Genomic DNA, 18,993 nt, shown 5'->3' on the forward strand with positions numbered 1-18,993 from the left:
GCGTACGTGTATGGAGAAGGATTTTAGGGTTCTTGAGGTGATTTAACTCGGTTAAGACGCCATCAAATTTTTAATTTGCCGAGCACCGCAAATGTAAACAACATTGAGAGATACACCATTTTTGGAGCTTTCTTTTTTGACAACGACAGAATCCCATGCATGAGCATAACTATCACATGAAGAGTTCTTAGTTTTGAAGCATAAGCAATCTTTATATTCTGGAGAAATGAACTCGCTGTGTACTGGATCTTGAAAACTATCCTTCACCTACATATATGCATGTAAGACACTGAATCAATGGCATCCGAGCTGTTGTTTTCACCCTCAGACCTGTTCTTCTCATTAATAATTCAGCTTAATTTTATCTCTTGATATAGCACTCAGAAAACATGCCCAGTAATATTGGAGAAAGAGAAAGATGAATCATACAGGAGAGGGCGAAAACTATATCAGATAATTCATCAGCTGCCAAACCTCAAAGTTGCTATCACTGCCCTTAATAATAATAATAATATCTGGAATGCAGGACAGATACATACATATAATTATTATGTGCGAGATTAATTGCACCAGACATACTTAAACTATGATTTACATGTTAAATAGATCTATAAATATCAAAATATACTAGTCGGATCCAAACAGTATCATTATCATATTAAATTATTCAATTAAGTTCTTATGTCAACTTAAACACTAGTTGGCATGTTAAATGGCAATTCAAATATAACATTAAGCATACATGAAACACATGGATGAAACTCTATTAATACGATGAATAAGAACATGTTCTAATTTGATCCACATATTTTAGATATGTTTCACGTCAAATTCAGACTAGTTTATATCACCTTGTTGACAGTTAGGCTGACATAATATTCTTAATTGATATATCATTAATATTTAAAATATTCAATTAAAATGTTTAAACGTGTAGGGACAATTTTAGAATCTGAACGATAATTTAAGGATGTTATGAAGAATTGATCCAATTATATGTATCCGTGAAGTTTAAGCTAAGAAAGACCATTGGTCAGTCTTCACGGATCTTCTTCTGTCAGCTCAATGTGTTTTTTCCCCTTTTTTTAAAATGAAATTTAATTATAATTTTCATTATCAGTAATTTTGTAGTTGAAAGACAAAGGAAGACGCGTGTCCTTGTAATGCTTGGTTGTCGATAAACATTGACAAACAGTAACGATGTTCTTTTATCACAAGCAAAACAATTATGTCAATCAATCTTAAGAGATCCTATGCAAAAGAAGCACCTTTGAAACTGGAGGGGCCGTAGCTATATAGCTCGATAACATCTGCAGCTCTTTGATTGCACTCCGGGATCCACTCATCTAAACCCTAATCCATAATTATTACCCATCTTTTCGTTTCTTACACAGCATTAATGTTTTGTTTTTGGCAGATAGCTCATCGTCATATTCAATCAAGCCCAGCTTCTTGTCATGCAATTTTATTTTCTTCTACTCAAGGGATTAATTTTGTTTTGTTTTCTAGGGTTTGTTCATGCCGATTTGGTCCCTCAATTTAATAAAAAGTCAATTTAATTTTAATTTTTATTATGTTTTACAATAATTTTTAAATACGAGTCATGATCCCTAACAACAACGAATTATAGTTGAACAAGAAACGAAAAACAACGTATGTCGCTAAAATCTAAGGTGTTCCCCAGATATTGAAAGAAGCTACTGCAAATTGCACTTTAAAAAAGAGATTTTTACAGCTTACATGGATTTCTTGTACATATACACACACTACATACACGTGGATTTTAGGAAGCTTTCAAAATTGCTCTCGCAATGTGATTCTATCCCCACATTCTTATGATGGTGATACCTTTCAATATCAGTATTAACCTCATACCCAATCTTTAATCTTGTTGGGGTATTTGTTTTATGTTCATTAATTATGATTAGTCGAATTTATTCATTATATAACGTTAGGATGTTAATTTGTCTTTGAAATACTTTTTAAAAAAGTTTTTAAAACTGGATATGTTTTTTTAAAGAACAACTAGAAAGCAAAATGGGATATAATCACCAAATCAATTATTAATTTGTTAAAAAAAAATATAGAATTTAAGATTGTAGGGTGGTTAAGGTTGATTGAAGAGTCGTGTTAACAAATTTGTCTAATTTAATAGCTCATAATAATTCTAGAGAGGGCATGTAATATTTTGACAACTTTATATCAATCTGATTAATTTTACCTTCGAATTTATTATCTTTAGAAAATACTGACCTAAATAAAACCAATCAAAATGTAAAAAGATGAAACTATGGAAGCTAAAGACTTATTTTATAATTATATATATATATATATATATATATATATATACTCCCGGTGTCTTGATCATTTGTCACTCAATTACTTTTTTCAACATCATGCTTAAACTTGAATTTTTATTTTAGTTTAGTGATTTATCGTTAAAAAATAAATATAATTAATAATGTGGTATTTTTTATTTTTAAATAATGGTGTGACATTGCCTTACAGTAATATATTTGTATCACCATTAATTTTTAGCGGGTGATTAAAGTGGAACAAAAATGCAAATTTAGGTATAATTTTAAAAAATAGTTGGATTATCAAAATAAAATTAAATAGATAGTTAAATGATTAAATACGTAGTTTATTTATTTTGATATTTTGGCGGAAAGGGCAAAGCAGTAATTGGAATCAGCACCTCTTCCACAGGAGGCAGTTGACATTTCAGTCACCATCCCTCTTAATTTAATGCCAAATTTAAAAACTCCCACATATTCAACAAATCTTTTGGGGCAGTAATTGGCGGAAAATTGCATCCATTCACTCATATATACTCAACAAATCTTTTCATGAAAAGGTTAAGTGATTTCAATCCATCTCTCTTCTCTATGGTGATTACTTTGAGCTAAATCAATGCCTTTTGAGCCCAATTAGTGATGCTTTTGGTTCCTAATTAACGACATTGGTGACATCTCATTTACAGAGGAATGTTCCTGCTACCGCATCAGGATCTTCGAAGAGCACCGCATCAGGGTGGGCGGCTTTCTGAATTGTGAGACCATTCGTTCTCTAGTATGTAAGCTCTAATGTCTGATGTTTTTTATATTTGGAAAAAGAGAAAAGGGGTAAGGTACCATATATCTTCATGTTTAGAGACATAATGCTTCCCATATCATATATGCCTCTTTTGTCTGGCATGAACTTGTGTGTGTTCTTATATAATTTGAATATAATAGAGAAAACAATTAAATTTATGTTAAATGTCGAGTAAGTGGTTATAATAAACTGCTCTCAACCTGGCGTTGGGGGTAACCTACTATACTACCTTCTCTTACCCCATTACATATGGAAATAGAGTCAGCTATTTTTTTTTATTATAATAGTCTGCTACAGTTTATAAAGGTCTGTTTCAGGGTTAGGAAGAACAAACATTTAAGTTGATGCATATTTAAGAAATACAGTAGGGTGTCTTAAGTTGAGCTCCGTAGCCTATTAGAAGCCATAGAGCAAGTTGAAGGATCGAATCTCTACACAGCACGGTAGTTTGTTAGACTTGATCATGGCATAATTTGTATACTTCTTATTCTTGAACTCAGTTTCATTTAGAATTTTAATACTCAAATTCGACTTAATCTTTTAAAGTTTTAAAAACTTCTAATTAAAATATATAAAATTAAAATAAAGTTTTTTTGATAATTTTTAGAGAGCAATTTGAATTTAACAAAAATTGATCTGATTTGAACTCAAAAACTTAATTTGACAACTCGTTAAATCCCCTCCAAACATTTTTTAAAATAAAAGATCAAATTACATAAAAAAATTAATTGAAAAAATATTTGAAATTGATATTTTGTACATAAAATACTTATAAGAATTTTTTTCATTTTACAACGTCAGATTTAAAATTAATATTGTCGCCCTCCCCTTTTAGAAAACCGTACCAAACTAAATGAATAACGTGTCACAACGCAAACCATCCACGTGTAAAATATGTGCTTGGAAATTTGGTTTCCACCAGCCGTCAACGTGTTAATTTTCTACTGGATGTGTCTGAACAATAAGAAGGGTATTAAAACGGCCGCCAAAAGATGTAAAAGACCGCGGACACCTACCAAAATGGCGGAGAAAGCTTTTTGCAGATCAGTAGAAGAAAAAGAAAACGGAGAATCGAAAACCATTTCCGTATGCGGCATTATGCGAATTGCAGCATCCACTTTTCTTCGATTTCAATCTCGATATCGCTCGCGGATCTCGTTGCCTTCTCGTCGTTGCCAACGGATCTGGTAATTTCAGTCACTTTCGATTTTATTCCCCTTCTCAGTTTGCCTTAAAACAGAGATGATTTTGCACAAAAATAAAATAAAATTAATTCTATTTTTTCCACTGTGAGCAGGGAAGACGACATTGTTGTAAAGTTTAGCAGGAAAGCATATGGTTGGTGGAAGAGATGTTGTGAGAGTACTTAACCGTTCGGCTTTTCACGACACTCAACTTGTTTGTGGTGGTGATTTAGCTTATTTGGGAGGATCTTGGAGTAAAACTGTTGGCTCCGCTGTCAGCAAAATTTGCTAACTTATTTTTTTTTTGGAAGATTAGGTTTAATTATGAATTTCATTTACAAAATTTGAGAAATTAATATTTCCAGTAGGAATCCTCGTACTTAGGAAAAATCAGTAGTTGAAGTTTATATGTTTACCGATAACTAGACTAACTTCTCAGTTCCCTTAAGGATGAGGATAAATTTCGACAAATTAAGGATTAACTTTTCAGTTTTCTTAAAGTAGAGGATGAAATTTGAAATTAGACCTAAATATCAATTATCCACCATTTTTTAACTGTAATTTTGCTGGTTCAAACATATGCAGGGGGAGGTTCCATTGCAAGGAGACTTCTCCGCGGAACACATGATATTTGGAGGTGAGTGGAAATTAGCCTCTTGTTTGATTGTTTCTTTCCTTGCTTGCTTTTTAGTTCGCTTTTGAAATTGAACAGCTTTCTTTTGGGATATAATTTCAATGTTGGCAGTTGAAGCGATTGATCCTGTGAGGAGAGATAAATTGATTGAGTTGCTTGATATTGATCTGCAATGGCGAATGCATAAGGTGTCTGATGGGCAACGACGTCGAGTCCAAATTGGTATGGGTCTTCTTCATCCTTTTCAGGTATATCTGAAGTTTTGAGTGTGCCACGTTTGTGTGACTGATATCATCACTTAAAGCTTTACGAATCTCCAATTGCTGTTTTGTGTTATCTATAATAAAGAGTGTAATGATACCTTTTATTATCTTGTGACAAACAAAAGTACATCTGCCACTTTCCACTATAATTAAACTAAATGTTTTGGGTAATTTAGTCTTTACCATTCTGCATGATTACTAATTTTTCTGATTTGTTTGCTGTGCAAACTCCATTTTTTCCAGGTTCTTCTGCTAGATGAGGTTACTGTCGACCTGGACGTTGTTGCAAGGATGGACTTACTTGATTTCTTTAAGGAAGAGTGTGAACAGGTACTGACTTCAGATCTCTGTTCTTACATTTACATGCCGTGGGCCGATGTTGAAGAGCTAGAAAATGAGAGATTATGTATTAATAGGGTGCTGGAACGTCACTATTTGAATGTTCCTTCGGAAAAAGTATATAACTGTTATGGCTTTTCATCATCTCGTATATTCTTTCTGCAACAATCAGTTAATATGAGAGGTTCATTTTGATTATGGACTTTGTCTCTTAATTTTTACCTAGGCTCACTTGTTCAATTGCCAACAACATCTAGAGCTAGATGTTCATGTTACTGTTCAAGCACTCTCATTTATGACTGCTGCTTTATTCTATGACCAATATGTCATGTTCATTGCCTAACTAGCATTTACTATTGTATTAGAGAGGAGCAACAATCGTATATGCTACCCACATTTTTGATGGGTTGGAGACATGGGCAACGCATCTGGCTTACATCCAAGATGGTCAATTGAAGAGATCTGAGAAGTTAACAGAAACTAAAGAGTTGAAAAACTCAGAAAATTTGCTCTGTTGTTGAAGCCTAGCTTCGCTCTGAAACCAAGTCTGAGAAAAAGAAACCGTCAAACACCCCTGCCCAAGTCCGGGAGGCCTCGCCTTATGCTACTTCTCCTTTCATGTCATCGAGGCACATGGCAAACTACCGTTGATCTCTCTGAATCCAGTTATTATTCTATAACTTTTAAAGACCACAGCCAGGTATACAATTAGCAAACTTCTTTTGTAGTCATCTTCTACTGACGTATAGTTGACCGCAATCGATTTATATGCTTGTTTAGCTCATGGTTGACTAATGGGTATGGCTACATATGTTTCTCCTTTTGTCTGCTTCATTTAAAAGTGAAAATGGTGACAATGATGGTCTTTCTCTGGCAAACAGTTTTGTAATATGTAATCTACTTTGGTAGTGAAATACCTTTGATATTTGTTGAAAGAAGTTGATGCCGAATAGGTGCCTCTGGATCTTGTTGGCTACACAAAAAGCCCTGATTCAACAAAATTTCCTTTTGGCTAATAATGTCGTTATACCATTTCATTAGTAGAAATGCTTTGAGTTCAATTTATATTTATCTTCTATGTTTTTCTGTCTATAAATGAAGAAACACGATGATAGATGAGTAACTACATAGATAATTTACCTTGAAATATTTTTAAATTTAAGATGAATTTGAAGTATGACTTGTTATTCATAGTATTAAATACAATTAATCCACTTGCAGTTGATATTTTTACTTGTAGTTGTATTAAAATTAGAGAAAAGATCAAAATATAATTTCAACACCCTGTATGGCTGTATCATATAACCTATCAAACATGTGTATGTATATATTAGTATTAAACATAATCCTATATATGTTATGGAGAATTATAATTCTTCTATAACTTCAGTCTTGATGTGTCGTTATTGATGTTGCTTTCACCCCGTCGGTCTTAACGCGTGTCATTATCATTAACCAAACCAGGCATTATTATTATTACCCTTTCTAAATTAGTTAATGATTAATACCCTAAATAAACCGTCATATTATTATATACGGGCTTACTAAATCAGCATTGACCAAGAACACTATGAGTTAAAGATTTTGCTTATAGTAATTTCCTTCAATATTTTTATTAAAAAATGCTTGTTATTGATATTAGAATTTATAAATTGTTTATCAAATAAAATGTATTGATGAAATTTGAATTATAATATTTATTGAATTAATGAATACTCATTTAATCGCATGATTTAAATCACTTACATAAACAAAACTATGATGAGATTGGAACTATGATACTTGTAAAGACAAGTACTTTGTTGAAAATCTAAAGGAAGTTAATAATGGTGAAAAACACTACCAAAATTACATATGCATGGCTTTTAGCTTCATAGCTTCATCTCTGTGTCCTGGCTATTCCGGCCGGCGGCCGCGCTGTTGCATTAAACAAATTCCCAAAACTTTCAAGTCTTGGCTCATTTCTTCGGTCATCCTTGTCCCAAAATTCCCCTTTAAAAATGCTCCTCGCCTTTCCTTAACACCCTCCACCATTTTTCTCTCTATTTCCTCCCTTTATTTGGTTCATATTTCAATGATGAAAGGAGGATTCGAAGTGGTTCATTGGGATTTCACAATGATCCAGCCCCATTGTGAATTCATATGGGATTTCACAAGCACCACTCTCAGCTCCACTCCGAGGCAGCAACTCACTCTCGAAACTCGTTGCATAAACTCGGACAGAAACGAACTCTCCGAGTCCAAGCAACTCATCGATTACTTTTCCGCCGAGAATACAGAAACCAATCACCGTCGCAGCCTGCAGGCAGTTGATACATTAATGGCAAAAGAGGATAACTTTGCCCCATTGATTCTCAATGATTTCAGGCCGAGGGAAACTGTTAGCAGTGAAGAGCTTCAGTGGAATAATAGATTAGACGAGCGAGGTTTCAGCTTGATAATGCTTCTTTTAGAGTGTGCTGTTGCCATCTCCATTGAGAACCTCGGGGAAGCTCATAGAATGTTGCTTGAAATGACCCAAATGGCTTCTCCTTATGCTCTTTCTTGTGCCGAAAGGGTTGTCGCGTATTTCTCTAAGGCCATGTCTAGTAGGGTTATTAATTCGTAGTTAGGGATTTGCTCTCCATTGATAAACTTCAAAAGCGTTCATTGTGCTCTCCAAGCTTTCAACAATATTTCTCCCTTTATGAAGTTCGCTCATTTCACCTCCAACCAAGCCATCCTCGAAGCGTTTCATGGACGCGATCGAGTTCATATAATAGACCTCGACATTATGCAGGGTTTGCAATGGCCGGCCTTGTTTCATATCCTCGCGACTCGTATGGAAGGGCCTCCGCATGTAACGATGACCGGCTTTGGCAATTCCATGGAGCTTCTTGTGAAGACAGGAAAACAACTCTCGAATTTCGCTAAACGCCTTGGAATGTCGTTCGAATTTCACCCAGTCGCAAAGAAGTTCGGAGAGATCGACGTTACGAGTGTACAACACCGAAGAGGGGAGACACTAGCTGTTCACTGGCTACAACATTCACTATATGATGCCACAGGACCCGATTGGAAGACGATGAGACTAATGGAGCAATTGGCTCCGAGAGTTATCACATTAGTGGAGCAAGACCTGTCCCACGGTGGATTATTCTTAGACCGGTTCGTGGCGTCTCTCCATTATTATTCCACCATGTTTGACTCCCTCGGGGCGTACCTACCGGCCGACGACCCCAACCGGCATCGCATCGAGCATTGCCTATTGTATAGGGAAATCAACAACATATTGGCGATAGGAGGCCCGGCGAGAAGTGGGGAAGACAAGTTGAAGCAATGGAGAAGAGAGCTTGCAGCGAGGAATTGCTTCATGCAGGTGCCGATGAGCAGCAACTCGATGGCGCAGGCACAGCTGATATTGAACATCTACCCTCCGGCTCATGGCTATAGGCTGGTACAAGGAGATGGCACACTTAGGCTCGGCTGGAAAGATATTAGCTTGTTCACTGCTTCGGCTTGGACATCCCATTCCTCTAGATAGCTTTCTTGAGGTTTAAGGATGGATATTTTATTCATCAGATTCTCGTCTACAATTAGGCCGGCGGATTTCTGTTAATTATGCTTTCTACATTAAATATTTCTCACTGGATGATGCTTGTTATCACTAATGAGCTTTGTAAATTTGTTGGGATTCTTTTGGTGTTTTTTCTTGTCTCTTAATCTGTTTGTTATATGTTTACTAATGAAATAAATATGATATAATCATCTAACTGATGTATTACACATCACATCATCACTTTAAATATATAATTAAAATATAAAGTTGAAAAAACTCAAAATTTTGCAGTAAAGCTTGATATTATATAGCATCAAATTTGTGGCTTTCTTTTTTCAGCTTAGGATTCTCTGGAAGTCGGTCCAGTTATAGGGATGTGATAGTGAAATGTGAGGAATTGAAAGGCACAAGACGATGAAATATATATTACCTGCAGAAGGGGAAAAAAACATCCGCTTTGCCTTTAAATCTTGGCTTTTCCGACACAAGACTGTACCAGTCAAAAGTTAAAGATCATGTAATTTGTTAAAAAGTATATAAATAAAAAATAAAAAATTATACATATGATTAACTCGTGCATCGTTAAGGTAACAAATTATTAACTGTAGTCATAAAATATTGAGGGTGAGGAATTGTTGTTTATTTATTAATCATTTTTGTCGCAGTTAAAAACTTGAGGTAAATGCAATATATTATTGGACTTTGGCTTTAGACAAATTGGGAATCTCTGTTTACTTAGATATTGATCATTGTTGATCACCGCCAAACTGCTTTGTATGATCCAATAATGTGTTCACATGTACATGTTTCAATTTTTTGGGCCATAATATAATTAAAACTATAATTTTACTAGTTATAAGACTTTGGAATTTTAAATTTAAATTTTTTAGATTATTAAAAAAATATTGTTTAAAATATTTATTAAGTAAAAATGAAACGACTTCGGTGATAAATAAATTGTTGTTATTCTTTGAAGCCCTGAGTTCGTACATCATGTATGCTAGGAGTGTGAACGTCCAATGTCAAATATTTAAGAGTTATCTTTAAATAGATACTACTTTGTATTTACCCAAATTAATAAAAAAATATTTATTAACAATTGATATATACAGACATTTACAAATATTGTAATAACATCATTTTTATCAATGAGGCGTTTAATATTTGATTTATAGCATGATGATCCTATCCATGGATCGACCGATTAGGACAGATAAAGACAATCGTCCCCTAAAAATATAAATTACTATATATTTTAATTTTTTATTTAAAAATATGTTTTGTCATATGAAATTTTATAAATTTATCGTATCTTAAAATTAAAAAAAAGTTTGTTTTCTAAGATCAAATTATAAGTCCGTCCCTTACACATCTAACTGAGCTGTGCTCTTTCTCATCATTCTTAATTTGCTAAATATCTCTTTTTTGTCTTATTTAGATTGAGTTTGAATTTTTTTCGAATATATAAAAATTATATTTAAATTTAAAAATCGTCAAGATATAAATATTTTTTATTTTTATGGATAAAAATTAAATTTTTAATAATGTAATTAGAGGAATGATTGGTTAATCCTATCATTTTATTAAAAATAAAATATTATTTTTATTAAATTTAATAAAAATAATGTAATAATATAAAATAATAGTTAATTTTAATTGTGCAGAAGAACATTATTTTAATTAATCTTAATCACACTTTTTAAATACAAATATTAATCATACTTTTTTATGTTATTATTTGATATTAAATCATTTATTTCAATTTATTATAATTGATCTTTCTATTTTTATAATGTTATTAAAACATTGTTAAATAATATAATTAAAATATTAACATCATTAATTATTAATTGATAACAATTTTAATAGATTTCATTATTCTGACAACAGCGACAGTATATTATCATTTGAATTTCAATATTGTAATAAACAGACTAAAACAATAATAATAATTTTAAATACACATAAAATGTGGTAGTTAATAATAAAAAATAAAAGAAAAATGAAAGTGGAAAAGGGAGAAGTGGGAAGAAAGGTCAGAAACAGACAGATCACTTTCAATATTATAATGGGTAAAGCACATCATAGGTCATTAAAAATGATAAAATAATAATTTTAATCACTGAATTTTCAAAAATTATGAATAATTCGTTCAATTTAGAAAAATTTTATAATTTTTTCATTAAATTAATAAAATTTTATACTTATAATAAAATTATATTAATTATTTTATAATAAATTGATAAAATTGATATCATTTTGTAACTTTAAAAAATTTATTGACTAAAAACTTATTTGAACATAGTTTAGTGGCCTTGAATGTATTTTACCCTATTATAATTTTATTTTATGAAACAAATATATTATAATCTGCTACTGTTACTTTGTCTCTTTTCCCTTCCATATTGTCAAATCTTCTATTTATTTCCTTCATTTTCATCGTTAACAAACACCTGAGAAATTTCTTTACTGTATTTTTTTTTAATTTCAACCCAGAAACTTCATCTGATTTATTATTTCCGGCAATTTCTGATTATTCAACCGTTATTTTTTTATTATTTGATTACAGTTGGGCATTTGGATTTGCCAGCTGAACCCTCAAGTCAATGTAGCTGCATTTTTCTCCTTAATTCCGCTTTCCGTTTCAGATTTTGGGGATTTTCTTTCGAAAATCAAACTGTGTAGTTGGTAAAGCCGGATGTGAATCTCCAATTTCTCCTTTGATTTTTAGCTTTATTTTTCCCAAAGATTTATTTTTTCTTATTTGGTCAAAATCTTTGCTTTCTTTTTTTTGTCTGGATCTATTAGAGACTTGGAGATGTCAGTTTGTTAAATCACTTGAGCTTTGAGGGAGTATTTAGATTATCTAAGTGAAGTTAGCTTAGATTAAGCTATTTAGGGTGTTATTGAAGATTGTCTCCTTCCCTTTGAGAATGGATAATGTGATTGGTGGTAAGTTCAAGCTAGGAAGAAAGATTGGCAGTGGGTCTTTTGGAGAGCTCTATTTAGGTATAATATTCCAAAGTTCTCTTTGATGGCTTTCTTCTCTATCATATTAAAGGAAAATGTGTTATTTTTCTTCAATTCCTTTGTCAGCTTCTGCCCTTTTCTGTTTCCTGATTTTTATGGGGGTTTTTGTTGAAGGTGTAAACGTGCAAACTAAAGAGGAAGTTGCTGTCAAGCTGGTATGGTGATATTTTCTCAAGGATGTGTTTTTGGTTGTGTTTTATGTTGGTCCGCTTATGGACTTATTTCTAGTTCTGGTATTTATAATGATGATTATGGATCCCTGAATACCCATAAATAAGTCAATCTTTAGTTTTTCTTATCCTTGCTTTGTAATCCATCGTCTCTAAAAACCAAAAGAACTAACCTTTGGACTTTAAATTGCATAAAATCTTGGACATTGGCTGAAAAATGATCAGTAGTATGTTCTTTAGTTTAGTGGTTGCTTTTGTTCTAAAAAGGAAAAGTGGTTTTTACTAACGCACCTGTTCATTTGGATGGAGAAAGGTTCTTTTTCCAAGACAGTGTTTCCTTATCTAGCCTTGTTAAGATTTATATTGTTCATCATTTAAGTATAAAGGGAAAGTACATTTGTTATTGCGACCATTTCCATTCTGAGAAGAAAAATGTTTCTACACAAATGAGAAATTGAAACCGCATGTTTATGCTGATTGCTAGGTGTATTTCCATTCTGTAGTTACCTAATCTTTTGCCATTTGTTTGCCACCTTGACCTTTTTCTTTCTCTTCCTATTTTCAGGAATCTGCAAAGACCAAGCATCCACAGCTTCATTATGAGTCAAAATTGTATATGCTTCTTCAAGGAGGAAGTAAGCATCTATTTGTGCCCCCCCTCCCCCTTCAAAAAATGATTTGGTCCTACATAACTCGACTACGGTCTTCTTTCCTGTACATGATTTTCGGCACTACCAGCTACAAACTATTTTTTGGGAACATGCCAGCAGGATATGTTTTATCTCAAGATTATGTTGCTAGTTGTTTCTTGGATAAATCTTTAACTTAGTAAGGGTTCTCATTGATACAGCGGGTATTCCCCACCTCAAGTGGTTCGGAATTGAGGCTGATTACAATGTCATGGTAATTGACCTTCTTGGACCTAGTTTGGAAGATTTGTTCAACTACTGCAACAGGAAACTTTCATTAAAGACGGTGCTGATGCTTGCTGATCAACTAGTAAGTATAAGGCTTTTCTGACAAATGAATTTGAGTTTTATCATATTTATATTCTCCCTGTTTAACTTTGTTTATTTATTTATTTTTTCAGATTAATAGAGTAGAATATATGCATTCAAGGGGGTTTCTTCATCGTGATATAAAGCCTGACAACTTCTTGATGGGCCTAGGACGCAAGGCTAATCAGGTATTTAAAATTATTGTCTTTTCTTGTATATAATGTTGGCAGATATAACATATATTACATTGCTGGCACAGCCACCTTCAATTTTGAAAATCTGGTTACGATAAAATGTTATTTCATGTCTAGGTATTGGACTTTGTTATACTTGAAAAGTATAAATATTATGGTATTAATTTTTCATTTTTGTTATTACAGGTCTATATCATTGACTATGGTCTTGCGAAGAAGTATAGGGATCTTCAAACTCATAAGCACATCCCATATAGGTGATTATCTTTTTGTTGACTTGTTAATACTAAAATTCAAAGTTAAAGATCTCAAGATTGTATAGTTTTCATCATCATGCATGACTATTGAGTTAAGATACTAGATAAGAGTGTTACTTCTTTATCTATCTACATTTTGTCTGCTGGGTTTTTGCTTTTCTTGTGGTTGCAACATGTTATATTGCCTTAGCATGTTGTACATTTCAAGGAAGATCCTAGTGAAAGTTTTATCAGCCTTCTGAGCCCTTGTGAATAAAGAAAACTCTAACACTTGTGGCAATTCCCACATCATGTTCTATTTTTTTTCTTTGGATGGCATTTTGTTAGCCATTTAACCATGCATGCCTCTTTGGAGTGAGATCAGTCTGACTTAATGGAATTGACTTTGACACAGATAAAGTCAGAAAGATCTCCTTTGTTTTCAGTGGATTTGACCATGGAGTTGGTTCATATACTCTCGACTCTTAACCGGTTATAGATTGCAAATTGCCAGTCAAATTTACTCATCTTCCATCTATACATGTATGCTTAGTTGCATCAATTCTCACTCTCTTGTTCGCTCAGTTTTCTTTCTTTGCCAAATTACCTCCTTTGTATTATGTTCATACTCGGTAAAGGTATACTGAGTATATGGTTCAACCTTGTACCAAATGCATTTGTCTGTGAAACAACTCATCAAATTCTTTGCTGCAGAGAAAACAAAAACCTTACAGGCACTGCTCGTTATGCAAGTGTGAACACTCACCTTGGAATTGGTGAGTCATGTTACTTTTGTGACACAACTAGTAACATTGAATCATATATAATAGATGCAAGTTTCCTTCTCTCTTTTTATTAATACAATCTTCTCTTTCATCGGCAGAGCAAAGTCGCAGAGATGATTTGGAATCCCTTGGTTATGTGCTTATGTATTTCCTTAGAGGAAGGTTGTTTATATGATCTTCCCATGCTGATTTCATTCAGACTTTTATGCATTTCCGATGAATAATGTTTGATTTTTTCTTGTTACTGAATCTTCATTCTTAGTTTTCCTTCACATTGATTTTGATTTTAATTCAGTTTGCTCCATTTCTTTGCTTCAGTCTTCCTTGGCAGGGGCTAAGAGCTGGCACGAAAAAGCAAAAATATGATAAGATTAGCGAAAAGAAAGTTTCAACTCCTGTAGAGGTGTGTTTACTTACACAAATTGGTTTACTTTGAGAAATTCGATTGAGTTACTAACCGGGTGTAGGAATTGCTAGTGCTGTAAACAGTTTTGATAAATATTTTTGAGATTCCTATTCTTTTGAGATAAGATTAATATGTAAAAGGCAGAGAATTAAATTATTTGATTTTCATTATGGTGAAGTTTATTTTGGCTTAACTAGTGAACGGAACGTTTAAGGTATAAATTCGATGAAGGGAATACGTATATTAAAGCTAAGTTATGGTACTCATGTGGTCCCAAGATTTCAGTGTTAATCCATCTTATGATTCTTCTTCTTTAATTGTTGTTGAGTAACATTGGTGTGCTCATGTTTAACAGGTGCTCTGTAAGTCATATCCATCTGAGTTTGTATCGTATTTTCACTACTGCCGTTCTTTGCGGTTTGAAGATAAACCAGATTATTCCTATTTGAAGAGGCTTTTCCGAGACTTGTTTATAAGAGAAGGTTATTAATCATCATTGTTGCTATGTAGCCAGTGTTGTTGTTCTCCTTCATGGAGTGTGAAGTTCGAATTTCCCCCTCTTTAGTCGGTTAAAAAACTCATATTGCTGCAGGTTATCAATTTGACTATGTTTTTGACTGGACCTTGTTGAAATACCCACATATTGGTGGCAGCTCCAAAGGGCGGGTAAGTGCTTATAAACTTCTTGCGATCAGTTACCGTCGTCTCAAGAATATTATTCAGATTTTCCATCTGTTTCTCAGCACTCCAGTGGAAGAGCAGGTTTAACTGCAGGAGTAGCCATTGAAAAACCAGAAAGAATCTCAGGTTTGCTTTGTTCTAAAAGACTAGATTTCTCGTTAATTCGTATAATCATTTACCTTTCTTGTGGAACTCAACTATTTGATACTGAACTATTTGGTTTACAAGATGGTCATGTTTTAACTATTATGTTGTTAAACAAGCTTCTATGCATTCATTTTTCGGAATCCCTTATGAGTTATTCCCCTTGATAACAACATTCAGTGGGAAGAGAAATTCGGGATAGATTCTCCGGTGCCGTTGAAGCATTTTCCAATAGAAATGTTTCGAGTACTAGCCCCCGTCGTGATCATTCTAGACACAAGACTGCAGAGGGTGCAACATTGTCAAAGCATGTGGTGAGTTTTAATTTCCAGTAGGATTTTTCTTTTACTTAGCCTATGCCTTGACTGCTGTTTCAGTGCAATATATGATTAACTGACATTAATAACAACAATTTCTTGTTTCCGACACCTTAATCTCCGGTCTGCTATTTTCAGCACCCAGATTCAGAAAAAAGACGCAGCTCTTCTCGGTATGGTAGCACTTCAAGGAAACCTGTAGTAGCAAGCAGGCCTAGTTCGTCCGGTGAACACAATGACATCTCGCAAAACCGGCAAGTATCAAGTGGCGGTCGCTTGTCTACCGCACAAAGAGTCCAACTTGCCTTTGAGTCCAAAACATCCAGTCGTGCTGCTGCTGTTAGAGGTAGCCGTGATGATCACCCTCACCCTCTTCGAAGTTTTGAGCTCCTCTCGATAAGGAAATGATGGAGCAGTTTATCAGTTGTAAGCCGATGTTTTCAAGAACTTTCGATATCGGTTATAGACATCTTATTTCGATCAACATCTTTCAAAAATTTTATTTGTGAAAATGTCAAATCAAATTACTAGATTAATTATCTTTTCGGCTTTAGTTCGATGTTCATTTTAATTTGCTTAAAAGCAACCCAACTTTTGTAATCCATGGTTCAATTTCAGTAAGCAACAATCGAGGCTTGTGTTTGGAACAGGTGATTTTTTTCAAAAATCACCGGTGATCGGTATATATATCAATCTAACATCGGTTAGATTATATTTCCTGATCTAACACCTGTAACAGTAAAGTGCGCCCCATGAATCGCGCTATATGTTGATTTGGCGTCACGTGGAGTATAGCGTCCCCTGTACCGCGTTATATGCTAACTGAGTTACACGTGGGGTATAGCGCTCTCCCTACTCCGCGCTATACGCCACGTAGGGTTATAGCGCGAATCAGTAGCCGTGCTATACGCCATACCAAAATTATATTTAACGCGGTCTTTGATCCGCGCTATATGATAATTACATATAACGCGGTGTCGGTACCGCGCCTTATATATTTATAAATACCTCTCATTCTCGCATCTCTCCTCACATCTCCTTGCATCTCTCATCTCTTATAAATTAATACAACAATTCCGTCAACGAGTAATAATTCTGGTAATATTCTTATATTTGATTTAGAAGTTCGTGCGATTTTTCGTTATAAGGTAATTTTGTTATAATTTTTTAATTATACTTATTGTTTATTATCATTATTTGAAAAAATATTATACTAATTATTTTTAATTAATTTTTATGTTTGTAAAATTGAAAAGCGGGAGCATACGTCGAAATAGTTTTGCGGGGCAGGTAATAATATAAAATTATATTATTTAAATTATTTACGTTGATGTGTAAAAAAAATTTGTGTTATATTTTCGTTCATATATAATTTATTTAATCAGGTTTGTTTAAGTTATTTTTTTTACAGATATAATATTGCCGCACTTTTAAACTCAAATAATGGCGCGACTTTCAGCTATTGTTTATTATGATGGTGAAATTCGAGAAGATGAAACCAGCGTTGTATTCGTATCAAATGAGCATGTTAAAATATCATTAAAGATAAACATAACTCTTGAGGAGCTGATAACGAAGATTTCGAGGAAGATTCATGTTGGAAGTAACAGAAGAATGTCGTCGTTGCAGTTCAGATTTCCAACATCATTGTTGCCATTAACTTATACAGCGTTCGGACTTTCGAACAATGATGATGTTCAAATGATGGTTGAAGCTCAAAGTAATTATTCAGACGCCATTATTGAGATGTATGCACATTTTGTTCAAGTGCGTGTTGTTCGGGGTCAATCTTTAAGCTCACACTATGGGCTGGCTGAACAAGTTGATCAAGTTGACAGCCCGACTACAGTAATGTGTAATGATTTTAATGTCGTAATGGGGAGACATTCATCCGCAACTCCTTACGATATGTACCGAGGTGGGTCCACGAACAATCCGTATGGTAACACCGCGTCCAGTTCAAGGGGAATGCATTCATCTGCAAATTTCTTTGACCATATGGAGATGCCATCGACGCAACCATCTGTGCAGTTTCCATTTGACACGATGACTTCAAGCTCCAGGGGGAGGCATTCGACTGCGAGCTTTTTCGATCTCAATGTCGATATGCCTTCTAGTTCAAGGGGAAGACGTGCGAGTAGTAGTAGGTTCTTCTACCTAAATGTGTAGAGCATGGATGAACCATCATCTCCACCAGAAGAACCACTTCGTGAGCCTGGTGCGGATGGTGCTGAGACTAGACTATTCATTCACCCAGAATCACCGCAATTCAACTCCGATGATGATGAAGCTCCAGAAAATGTGGCACAAACTGACACTCCTGCACATATGTATGAAGCTGATCATGGTGCAATGTACGGGCCAGAATTTGCAGATATGCCTCATCTCGGTGACTATGAATATTACTCATCAATAAATAATGGTGAGTTCTCTTTAGGTATGGAGTTTTCAAGCAAAGAAGAAACGATGATGGCTATCAAAAATTACAATATCAGTAATTCTGTTCAGTCCAGAGTCAACCGATCGACGACCAAAAAATATGTATGTTACTGTGCCCGACGCAAAAACAGATGCAATTGGATGGTTCGCGTATCGAAAATGAAGAGGAAAAACAACATATGGGAACTAACAGTATACAACGGTCATCACACATGTTGTGCTGGAAGGGTCAACCAAGATCATCCCAACTTGGACTCTGAAGTGATATGCCAAGCCATCATGCCCATGGTAAAAGCAAGCTCTCATATAGCTGTTGCAGTGTTGATTTCAGCTATACAATCACAGTATGGGTACACCGTCTCCTATAAAAAAAGCTTGGTTGGCAAAACAAAACGTCATTGTCAAATTTCATGGCGAATGGGATGCATCTTACAACGAACTTCCAGGTTGGTTTAGGCTGGTGCGGACGTTGAATCCTGGGATAATTGTGGACTTCGAAACCTCCTATGCATACCATAATGATCGAGTTCTTCGCGATC

At 34.2% G+C, this 18,993-nt stretch overlaps 1 protein-coding gene and 2 pseudogenes across 1 annotated transcript; all 3 read left to right on the forward strand.

The window, feature by feature from the left end:
• The first annotated feature begins 4,107 nt into the window (after window positions 1–4,107).
• LOC120165513 lies at window positions 4,108–6,451 on the forward strand (annotated as a pseudogene).
• A 1,142-nt stretch (window positions 6,452–7,593) lies between these two features.
• On the forward strand, window positions 7,594–9,039 carry LOC120163678 (annotated as a pseudogene).
• A 2,520-nt stretch (window positions 9,040–11,559) lies between these two features.
• On the forward strand, window positions 11,560–16,644 carry LOC120165519 (casein kinase 1-like protein 9). The gene is made up of 14 exons (XM_039175027.1): window positions 11,560–12,063; window positions 12,199–12,239; window positions 12,820–12,889; window positions 13,105–13,253; window positions 13,345–13,440; window positions 13,633–13,703; window positions 14,397–14,458; window positions 14,566–14,629; window positions 14,786–14,870; window positions 15,229–15,355; window positions 15,466–15,539; window positions 15,617–15,680; window positions 15,879–16,012; window positions 16,154–16,644. Exons 1-14 carry the CDS (start codon window positions 11,988–11,990, stop codon window positions 16,421–16,423), a joined length of 1,383 nt encoding a protein of 460 aa, XP_039030958.1. The 5' UTR covers window positions 11,560–11,987; the 3' UTR covers window positions 16,424–16,644.
• The last annotated feature ends 2,349 nt before the right edge of the window (window positions 16,645–18,993 follow it).

This window comes from Hibiscus syriacus, unplaced genomic scaffold, assembly GCF_006381635.1.
Source record: "Hibiscus syriacus cultivar Baekdansim isolate YM2019G1 unplaced genomic scaffold, ASM638163v2 tig00002919_pilon, whole genome shotgun sequence".
NCBI lineage: Eukaryota > Viridiplantae > Streptophyta > Magnoliopsida > Malvales > Malvaceae > Hibiscus > Hibiscus syriacus.